Below are 11,373 nucleotides of genomic sequence, written 5' to 3' on the forward strand. Positions count from 1 at the left end.
AATATAAAATGTCTACTCAGGCTTGCTAGGCCTCTACCCATGGTCTTTTTCCTGAACCTTCTCCGGAGTCTAGTTTTACAGCGATTGTTAAAAGCCATTGATGTTTGGCCTGTTACATAACTGTTGATTATTCATTCTGATTGCCGGTGAACTGGATTGTGTTTCATGTTCATTGCATAAAAGCCACTTAAAGATTTGTTTTTATCTCCAGATGATTCACCGGCATTTTTTACAATTTGTCATCTGTGGATGTTTTTTTGGTGCCAGTCCTGAGACTTGAGCTCAGGGCCTGAGCACTGTCCTTGAACTTTCTCAAGGCTAGAGCTCTACCACTTGAGCCACAGCACCACTTCTATGTATGTGGTACCGAGGAATCGAACCCGGGTCTTTGTGCATGCTAGGCCAGCACTCTACCACTAGGCCAAACTCCTGGCCTCATCTGTGTTTTGAGGGTCAGGATACCCTAAGTCTAGCTGCTATAGCTGAGAGAAACACAAAACAAGGAGATAAACCCAGGACAGTAGCTCATGACTATAATCCCTGTGACTCCGGGAGGCTGAGATCTGAGAATCATATTTCAAAGCCAACCTAGGTAGGAAAGTCCACGAAACTCTCAGCTTCAAGGAACTATCAAAGTAAGCCTGAAGTGGAGCTGTGGTTCAAGTGGAAAAACACCAGCCTTGAATGGAAAAGCTCAGGGACAGGGCCCAGGCCCTGAGTTCAAGCCCCAGAATGAAGCAAAAGAAAAAGCAGGATCTGTAGCCATTCCTTAAAAAACACTGTGCCAGACTCTCACCTGCACACGAGCCAACACCTAGCTAATACACCTGTGTATGTGAGTATGTATGTGTGTGTGGTAGGTCTTGAACTCAGGGCCTGAGCACTGTCCCCAACCTTTGTTTTGGCTCAAGCCTGGCACTCTACCACTTCAGCCACAGGTCCACTTTCAACTTTTCTAGAGGTTCACTGGAGATAAGAGTCTCCTGGTTGGATTTGAACTGCGATCCTCAAGATCTCAGTCTCCAGAGATTGGGAATGTGGCTTACTGGTAGAATACCTACCTAGCATGCACAAAGCCCTGGGTTCGAGTCTTCAGTACCACATACACGAAAAAAATAAATAAATAAAGATCTCAGGCTCATAAAGAGAACTCAGCCAGCTGCCAAATCAGATTCTCACTGGAATGCTCTTCTACACGGGCCTATGTAGAATGCCAGTTAGACACACGGTGGGACTTACCCTCCGATTTTGTAGTCTCCTGTTCCTCCTTCCCATGCTCGGACATATTTGGGATTGGCCCACAGAGACACGGGGTTAAAGGTTCCACTGGAAAAATAAGGCCCCACAGGGCTCAGGATGACAAACAGGAGGGCTTTTCTGGGTTTCTTCACCCCAAGTGAAGGCTGCAAAGAGAGTCAAGGTACACAATACCTGAGGTTGAGATTTGAAGATTGTGGTTCAAAGCCAGCCCTGGCAGGGAAGTCTATAAGCTATGCCTCTCCAATGACCCACCAAGAAAAAGAAAAAGGAAGTGGAGCTGTGGTTCAAATGGTAGAGCGCCAGGCTTGTGTAAAAAAGCTAAGGGATAGTGTCCAGACCTGAGTTCAAGCTCCAGGACTGGCACTCACACACACACACACACACACACACACACACAAAGTATAATGTCATCTTTGTACCATCAGTAGATGATTTAGTTTGTTGTATTTCGTTCTATTGTTTTTTTATGCCCATCTGGGGGCTTGAACTCAGGCTATTATTATTATTATTATTATTATTATTATAATATTAGTCCTGGGACTTGATCTCAGGGCCTAAGCACTGTCCTTGGGCTTTCTCGAGGCTAGCACTGTACCACTTGAGCCACAGCACCACTTCCAACTTTTTTCTACATATGTGGTACCAAGGAATCGAACCCGGGTCTTCATGCATGCGAGTCAAGCACTCTACTACGAAGCCAAACTCCTAGCCCAAGTTATTATTATTTATATAATATTATATTTTAATAAACTCTGGTGATGAGTTGGGAAGCTTCTCCAAATAACTGCTAGACATAATACAATGAGCATCAAGTAAATGGTTTACTGGGTTCTCCACTTCTGGATAAAGCAATATATTTGTGTGCGTGTGTGTGTGTGTGTGTGTGTGTGCGTGTACACACATATATATATAATGTGTGTATATGTATATATTTGAAACAATGTATTTGTGTCTATATGCATATGCAATATATTTGTAAATAGAGTTATAGCATTTTCATTAACTATCATCTGAATACTTGGTGAACCATTTTAAAACTCACATATTTTGTGCAACCTGCATTATATTCAAAGTCATGAAGAGTCTTGGAAACGTTTTCTTGTGATAGATTTCACTTCGTTCTTGGCTCACGGCTGAATCCAGGGGTAGAGACAGTGGTGCCCAACCCCCACAGCAAAAAATAAAATAAAAATAACAAATTCCCCCTCACTCACTCTGTTCCCTATATCCTGATTTTAACTCAGGAACAGCCTTGCCTGTGTACCGCTAGGTGGCAGTGTCGAGTACACAAGTGGAAAACCAAAGGAATCTATTAAGCCCATTCCTATTTTTAAATAATTCTTAATACTATCTTTAGGCTTAAGCACTAGGCCAATTATAGGCTAGAATTTCTCAATGCTTAGTAAATCCAGGCTTAATCCTATTCCTCGTCCCTTGCAATCACTTGGGTTAACTGGGTTTCTATGAAATAAACTGTAAAGTCGCATGGCCACTGAAAACAGGAAATAAAGGAAGATAGGTACTGTTGCTCACGCCTGTAATTCCAGCCACCCAGGAGGCTGAGATCTGCTGTGGATTGCACTTTGACGCCAGACTAGGGCCACAAAGTCTCTGACACTCTGGAACTCCAGTGAACCACCAAAAAGTTGCAAGTGGAACTATGCCAGCCTTATGCAAAAACAAAACAAAAGCTAAGAGACAGTGCCCAGACTCTAAGTACAAGAAGCAAGACAATACTGAAAAAAAGAAAAGATGGAGGCTTGGAAGGTGGTTTCAAAGTAGATATATATAGCTAGATAATATATGAATTAAATAAAATATAAGTAAATATGTAAATAAACAGAACATATGTAAATATATACATCTTAATGTATATAAATCCATATAAAGAAAGAGAAAATATAAAAATAAACATAAGGAAATAAAATTAAAATACATAAAAGTAATAGGACTATTTTTATTTCACAGGCACCCCCAGACATTGCAGTAGGTCCATGGAAAAAGAACTGGGAATGGGAGAGACAGACAATTCACACTACCAGAGCCCCAAGGCCTCTTTCTTTCTGGGTCAATGAGGAATTCACTTCCAGGTCAGTGAAGAATTCAGAGAAAGAATGGCAGAAAAGAGTTCAGTGAGCTGAGAAAATTCCATTCTGGTTTAAAAACAAACAAACAAACAAAAAATAAAATATACTCCAAAACACCCCAGGGCCCAGAATCCTGGCAATGATTCTGTCTGACCCAATAATTGTGAATAATTGTGCCTGACCCAAGCCAATAGAAGGAAGAAAAAAAATAGTCATCTCAAATAATATTCCTGTGTGTGTGTGTGTGTGTGTGTGTGTGTGTGTGAACTCGGGGCCTTGAGCTCTTGCTTAGCTTATCTCACTCATACCCAACACGCTCACCTGAACCACAGCTTTTTTGTTGGTTCCCTGGAGATATGAGTTTCACAGACTTTTCTGCCGTGGGCTGGCTTTGAACCGTGATTCTCCTATCTCAGCCTCCTGAATGGCTAGGATAACAAGAATCACCAGCACCCTGCTTCTGTTGGTTTAAAATTTCAAATCTAAATCTTATTTTCTGTTATTCATTTATCCCTTTAATCACATCTTTTCATTTATTCAGGCCTTCATTCACTTAGTCATGCATTCATTCATTCATTGCCAGTAGCAGGATTCGAACTCTGTGCCCTCAGGGCCTAAGGCACTGTTTTCTTAGCTTCTTCTGCTTACGGCTGGTACTATACCCCTTGATCCAAGCCTCCTGTTTCACCTTTTTTTTTTTTGGTGGTTCACTGATTATAAGAGTCAAATGGACTTTTCTACAGCCCATTAAGCCACTTGAATAGCTGGGATTACAGGTGTGAGCTAAGAGCATTGGTGGGTACTAAACAAATCAAGCAGGAATAAAAAAAAACCATATATGATATACGTATGATATATATATATATCTCATGTACCTCAGTTCCAATCAATGTGGGACGGATGTAGAGGCTGGCCGAGGTAGAATTCGGTACCCATTCTTGATCTAACTTGACCAGCTGTAGAATGCACTCCAGTAATTCCTGTGGGTCAAACACCTGAAAGAAATAAAAAAAAAAACAACCCTGATACTGAAGGGGAGAAGATGAAAACTTCTGCCCTGACATCAGCCAGCACCCTGGAGACTTCTGTGTCATTTACAAGCAATAAGAAAACATCCTCAAGACGCCTTCTACCTTTCCAGATCGCAGCCCAAATGATCTTCAAATGCAAACTAACCCCAAACAGCTGGATGTCAGTGGCTCACATCTGTCAGGAGACTGAGGTCTGAGGATGGGGGCTCTGTTTTTATTCCTCACTTTATTCATGAAAGTAGTGGTGACGTGTCTGCCCTAATTATTCAGAAATGATGTAAGAAAGAAAATGGAGATTTACATACTGGCAAAGTTGACCTCACAGCAGATCGGAACATCCTCTCCATGTTCAAATGTGGCCGGAAAAGTCGAATCTTATTATCAACTCCCCGAAATGCTTTCAAGCCTTCAAATAACTGGAGAAAAAAGAGAAATAAATCTGAAGACATTAAGGAAGGGACTTTATTTTTGTGTCAGTGCCGAGCCTTGAACTTCTAAACCCCATGGCTGGAATAAAGGGAAGAGATGCATATTCCTGTAATCCTTGCGTTCATGAAGCTGAGATCTGGAGGACCAAGGTTGGAAGCCAGCTCAAGAAGCAAAGTCCAAGAGACTCTATCTCCAATTAACCAGCAAAAAGTTGGACTGGAGGAATGGCTCAGGTGGTTGAGCACCAGTTGCTGAGCTCCTCAGCTCAAGTCTAAGACTGGAACCAACCAACCAAACAAACAAACAAATAAATAGGAAGTGTTGGAACCAAAATATTATATATAGGCTACCACCCTACCCCCTGAGCCACAGCCCACTTGCCGTTTTCTAGAGGTTAGTTGGAGATAAGAGTCTCAGGTCCTTTTGTGCCTGGGCTGGCTTTGAACCTTGATCCTCAGATCTCAGCCTCCTGAGTAGCTAGGATTACAGGCGTGAGCTACCATGCCTGGTGTAAAAAAATATTTTTAAAAGAATTATCTATTGTGTTTATTTTATGGGTGTATAGAAAAGATTTAAAAAAAAGAGTAAGAAAAAGAAGGAAAAGGAAGGAGGGAGATAGGAAGGAAGAAAGGAAGAAGGAAGAGGAATGAAGGAAAGGAAAGAAGGAGGGAAGGATGGAAGGAAGGAAGGAAGAAAAGGGGAAGGGAGGGAAGAATACAAGGGAAAGAGGGAGAGAAAAGAAAAAGGAGAGGAAAAGAAAAGGAAAGAAAGAAGAGAAAAGAAAACAAGTGAAAAGCAAAGGGCATAAAAAAAGCAAAGAAGGGCCGGGAGTTTGGCCTAGTGGTTAAAGTGCTTGCCTAGCATGCATGAAGACCTGGGTTCGATTCCTTGGTACCACATACATAGAAATAAAGCCAGAAGTGGTGCTGAGGCTCAAGTGGTAGAGCTCTAGCCTTGAGAAAATCCAAGGACAGTGCTCAGGCCCTGAGCTCAAGCCCAGGACTGGCAAAAAAAGAAAAGAAAAGAAAAGAAAAGAAAAGAAAACAGGAAAGAGGAGGAGAGGAGGAAAAGGAAGCAGAAGAGATTGGGCTAATGGGGGGTAGTGGGTGGGAAAGGTCAGGGTTCAGCCTGGAGGTGGTCCTGAGACTTAGGGACCCCATTCACCCTGGGAAATCCCCCAAACCTCCATGTGTCCCTCCCCACCCCTGCCCCCCACACCCTTGCACCCCAAATCCACATCCCAGCCTGCATTTGGCTAACAAATAAATAAAAACAGGTCCCATGACCTCCCAGAATCTGGACCCTGCCATGAAGAATTGGGGTGCTGTCTCCACCTTGCTTACTGAAGACCTGAGTTGAATTTCTCTCTTCCGTCGTCTACTAACAATACAGGGGAGTTCATGGTTTTTTCTTCAGAAAAAAAATATTAATTTAAGAGTGGTTTTGCTTTGGGTTTTGCTTCCTCAGGCTGAGAATTGAGCCCAAGTCTATGTTCACTAAACTACATCTCAGCTCAGATCTTTTTTCCCTCCCTCCTTCCTTTCTTTTTTTTTTTTTTTTTGTATGCCAGTATTGGGGCTTGAAATCAACGTCTAGGTATTGTCCCCTGCTTTTTGCACTCAAGACTGGAGCTCTACCACTTGAACCACAGCCCCACTTTCAGCTTTTTGCTGTTTCATTGGAGATCAAGAGTCTCATGGACTTTTCTACCATGGTTGGCTTCGAACCTCCTCAGATTTCAGCCTCCCTAGTAGCTTGGAATTACAGGTGTGAGCCACTGGGGCATTGTTTATGAATGTTGATTTAAAATGTTCAGGGCTGGCAGTGTGGCTTAGTGGTCAAACACTTGCCTAGCATGCCCAAAGCCCTGGGTTCGATTCCTCAGTAGCACATACAACAGGAAAAAGCCGGGAGTGGAGCTGTGGCTCCAGTGGTAGAGTGCAAGCTTCTTTTGCTCAAGGACAGAGCCCAGGCCCTGAGTTCAAACCTCAGGACTACCAAAAAAAAAAAAAATATATATATATATATATATATAGTAATTTCAACACACACAGAGTTCTGGAATAAGCTGAGTCACAGGGTAACATTTTGCAAACATTTACACCAGCCATTGAGAAAGATGAGGAGGGCCCAGTGATTTGAACAAGGATTTCCTCAGGGTGAGTAAGCGTTCCTGAACCATCCACATGCAAGCACGCCCGTGTACACACACACACACACTTACTTGAATGGCGTAGTGCAGGGCAGAGGAAGCTGGATGCATGGAGAGGCTCTGGAAAGGCTTGATACAAGGAATGCCCCAGCCAGATTCTGCACACCACTCCACCACCAGCATGTGGTCTGTAAACTCAGACCCGAACACCAGGCACTCAGGGTCTGGCTTGTCCTTGAAACTTGTGGCTGGGGTGATGATGAGATCTTTAGCCTAGAGAAGGAGGAGGAGGAATGAAAAACTATATTTATATAGTACATACTGTATATTATCCATTCATATTAGATTTTGCATATTATATAGCTCATATATTACATATAGAAGGAATGTAGAAGGAACATTATAGAGAGAAGAAATTCAGAAGGAATATGTAATATGCATTGTTATATCTATATTATCTACATATCTTTATTACGTATTATCTATGTATCTATATTTTGTATTATAGATACCAAGTATTAGCTATTACACTTAGATATCATATATGTTTATTATATTTAATGTTTTATATAGTATACTATATACAATATAACATATATAGTATACTATATACATATATACACAATATATAAACAATATATATACATATATACAATATATATAATATATGTAGTATGCTATATACATAATATACTTAGTATACATAGTATACTATATATATAGTATATAGTATAGTATACCATATATTGTATACTATATACAATATAATATATACTATATTGCATATATTATTACATCTAATATATAAGGTACAATACAACAAATATCATACCCAATATATAATATATATGTGCATTAAAATGTATAATCTATATTTATAGAATATAGACATTCTAGAATATATTTATAGAGTACAGCTTATATATTATACTGTAATATTATACATTGTATATTATAATAGATCATGCATGTTGTATGCTATACTGTATATGACATATAATGCATACTTTTAAATATATGTAATATGATATATAAGTAGATATTTATATGTAAGTAGAGTGTTATGAGTTTGACGCACATCAAACAAGTAGAGCATTTCTCTCTCTCTCTCTCTCTATTTCTCTCTCTTTTATTTTTTTGCTAGTCCCAGGCCTTAAAGTCCGGGTCTGGGCACTGTTCCTTAACTTGTTTTGCTCAAGGCTGGCACTCTACCATTTGGGCCACAGCATCCCTTCTGGCTTTTTCTGTGCATGTGGTACTGAGAAATCGAACCCAGGGCTTCATGCATGCTAGGCAAGCTCTCTACCACTAAGCTACATTCCCAGCCCCTCCTTTTCTTTATCTTCTTCTTATTCATTTATCTCTTTTATTTGTTTTTTATTTTATTTTAGTTATTCTTAACTTTATTTTATCTTTCTATGCTGGTCCTGAAACTCAGGGCCTAGGTGCTGGCCCTGAATTTTTTTGTTCAAGGCGCTCTACCACTTGAACCACACAGCTTATTTCCAGCTTCTTCTGGCTCATTAGAGATCAGAGTCACATGGACTTTCCTGCTCAGGCTGGCTTTGAACCTGATCCGCAGATCTCCGCCTCCTGAGTAGCTGGGATAACCACAAGAATCCGACAATCATGTACTGTCTGCCTTTTCAGTAAAGAAGAAGGGAACCACAGCCTGACACAGTCAGCCAGAACGTATGTGACTGCACTCCATCCTTCCCACGAATTACTCATCACTCAGCCTCATTCTTTAGACTTGTGATGGATTTCTCGCGATTAGCCATAGCCCTGTATCACAACCAGTCTGGTGTGGTGACACACTCCTGTAATCCAGGCTGCTTGAGAGGTAAAAATTAGAGGATCATGAGCTTGAGGCCAGCCAAAGTAGAATCCGTGAGACTCTAGTCTCAAATATATAACATTAAGCCGGGCTCAGTAGCCCACGTCTGTAATCCCAGCTACTGAGGAGGCTCAGATCTGAGGGTCGCAGTTCAAAGCCAGCATGGGCACTAAAGACTCCTTATCTCCACTTAACCACCAGAAAATCAGAAGTGCACTGTGGCTCAAGGAATAGGACAGTAGCCTTGAGCCAAAGAGCTCAGAGACAACACCCAGCCCAGAGTTCAAGTCCCACAACTGATGGAAAAAAAAAATGGTAATAGGGCCAGAATGCTGAGATTTGAGGACTGCAGTTCAAAGCCAGCCTGGATCAAAAAACAACAACAACAACAAAAAAACCAATCCAAGTCTCTTATCTCCCATTAACCAGAGAAAAGCCAGAAGCAGAGGTGTGGTTCAAGTGGTAGCATGCCAGCCTTGAATAAAAAGCTAACAGGCAGCACAGAGGTCCTGAGTTCGAGACCCAGTACAGGTACACACACAGGAAGGTGGAGGGGAGGAGGCAATGAAAGAGGAGGAGGAAGAGAAGCAAAAGAAATCAAAGGCAGTTTAAGGAGAATTAAAATAGAAGAATCTGAAATATACAAGGAGAAAGTTCTTTTGAACTACACCATAATTTAATTTCAAAAAGATACATAAATCCTCCAAGAGAAAGAAAGTATTTAGCTCCACTTTTAGAAACTTACAGACGGAATCAATAGAAAATGAACCTTAAGATTACCAAATAGAAATCCTTCTTAATCTCATTTTGTTCAGGACCTCATCTCAGTAAGAAAGGCCAGTAGCCAAGAGCTTAGACTTTGTAGCTTAGCCCAGCAAATCTGCCCCTAGGGCTTAGGGAAAGCATTCCCTTTAGCCAGAAATAACACAAACAATTAGAATTCACCAACTTAAACAGTAGCTGTATTCCCGTGTGTGGGTTGTTGTTGATGTTTGCTTGTTTTAAAATGGCTTGGGGGGCCAGGAGTTTAAGTCACATGTAATCGTGACAAGTGACAATAATTCAAACAGGCAGAAAAGAAAATGCACAAATCGCCCCTGCAGAGGGGATGGAACACATGATAATAACCAGTTCTAAGGGGTGGAATACATCTTACAGTAGCATTTGTATAATGGTCAGAGTTCATTTGGAAAATTTGGTCTCATTTTCTGAGCACCAGCTTGTAAAATATGAGATTCTGTCAGATGGAAACACCCCCCCATCCCACCCCAAAATCAGACCCCCAAACCGTGTAAAGGCAAGACTTTCACGAGAAAGTGGGAAATGTTCAAGAGAAAGCAGTGGCAAAACTGCTTGCACAAGCAAAGCTCCTCACGCTTTATTCTTATGCTATTTTCACAGGGTCATTGACGGATATGCACAAACAGATTCCTTCTAGATATAAAGAACTCGTGGTAATGTTGGATATATGAGAAATGACGTTTTCTCTCCTGGAAGACGGGGACTTGACAATGTGTGACAGTTCTGTCTGTCTATCTGGCAATACAAGGCATCACTCTCTGTCTCTCTGTCTCTGTCTCTGTCTCTCTGGCAGTACAAGGCTTAAATTTAGGGACATCTCTGTCTCTGTGTGTCTGTGTGTCTGTGTGTCTCTGTGTGTGTGTGTCTCTCTCCGGCAGTACAAGGCTTAAATTTAGGGCATCTGTCTGTGTCTCTCTATGTCTGTCTGTCTGTCCTGTATGACCCGCAGTTTAAAAAAGAAAAAAAAAAAACCTCCCCTAGATCTCAACAAAACATTGAATTAATTTTCTCAATAGACTATCATACACAATGTGTGGCAAAACAAAACAAAACAAAAAAACAACTTACCTTAAAAGTCTCCACAGCCTCCTTGAAATCTCCTCCACTCTCGGAACATTTGTTGTTACAGTCCTAAAAAAATAACCATCTTTGTCATCATCATCATCATCATCATCATCATCATCATCATCATCATCATCATCAAGACTTAACCCTCCATGTAACAATCAGGAGGGTTTGCGGGGGTTTTAAGGCTGCTGAGAGACAAGTCATCTAGACGGGTGCCACCCTCAGGTGACAGAAGCAAGTGTGACATTGATCAAGGTTGCAGTGTGCTCAGGACCTGACTTCCCGAATGAAAACCCTTGGAATGGCTATTTAATAAAATCAAACACACACCCACACAAATTCTTAAGATGTATTGTATTCAAAAACCATATGGTGAATTGAAACTCCCTTTGTACAACTAATGGCAGCTTGATGAGTAGATAGATAGATAGATAGACACAGATAATAAATACATCCATACGTAGATGGCTAGATAGACAAGACAGATAGATCATCCATCCATCCATAGATAGATGGATAGGTAGACACAAGACAGATAGATACATAAATGGATGGCTAGACAGACAGGGAGATACATCATTCATACATACATACATACATGCATACATACATGGATGGACAGAAACATAAGATAGATGGATAGAAACAGAGAGACAGCACACAGATACACAGATACATAGGTGGATGGATAGACAGATACACCATACA

The 11,373-nt window shown here is 41.0% G+C and overlaps 1 protein-coding gene across 1 annotated transcript in view; it reads right to left on the bottom strand.

The window, feature by feature from the left end:
• Positions 1-11,373, bottom strand: part of Bcat1 (branched chain amino acid transaminase 1) — a 35,681-nt gene that overhangs the window by 15,660 nt on the left and 8,648 nt on the right. Inside the window, exons 2-6 of the mRNA XM_090324434.1 lie at positions 10,666-10,728; positions 7,032-7,232; positions 4,684-4,794; positions 4,223-4,342; positions 1,240-1,403 (exon numbers count right to left, since the gene is read on the bottom strand). Coding sequence (XP_090180560.1) covers positions 1,240-1,403; positions 4,223-4,342; positions 4,684-4,794; positions 7,032-7,232; positions 10,666-10,728 — 659 coding nt within the window. The remainder of the gene's footprint in view (positions 1-1,239; positions 1,404-4,222; positions 4,343-4,683; positions 4,795-7,031; positions 7,233-10,665; positions 10,729-11,373) is intronic.

Source organism: Megascapheus bottae, chromosome 35, assembly GCF_031878675.1.
Source record: "Megascapheus bottae isolate mThoBot1 chromosome 35, mThoBot2.hap1, whole genome shotgun sequence".
Lineage (NCBI taxonomy): Eukaryota > Metazoa > Chordata > Mammalia > Rodentia > Geomyidae > Megascapheus > Megascapheus bottae.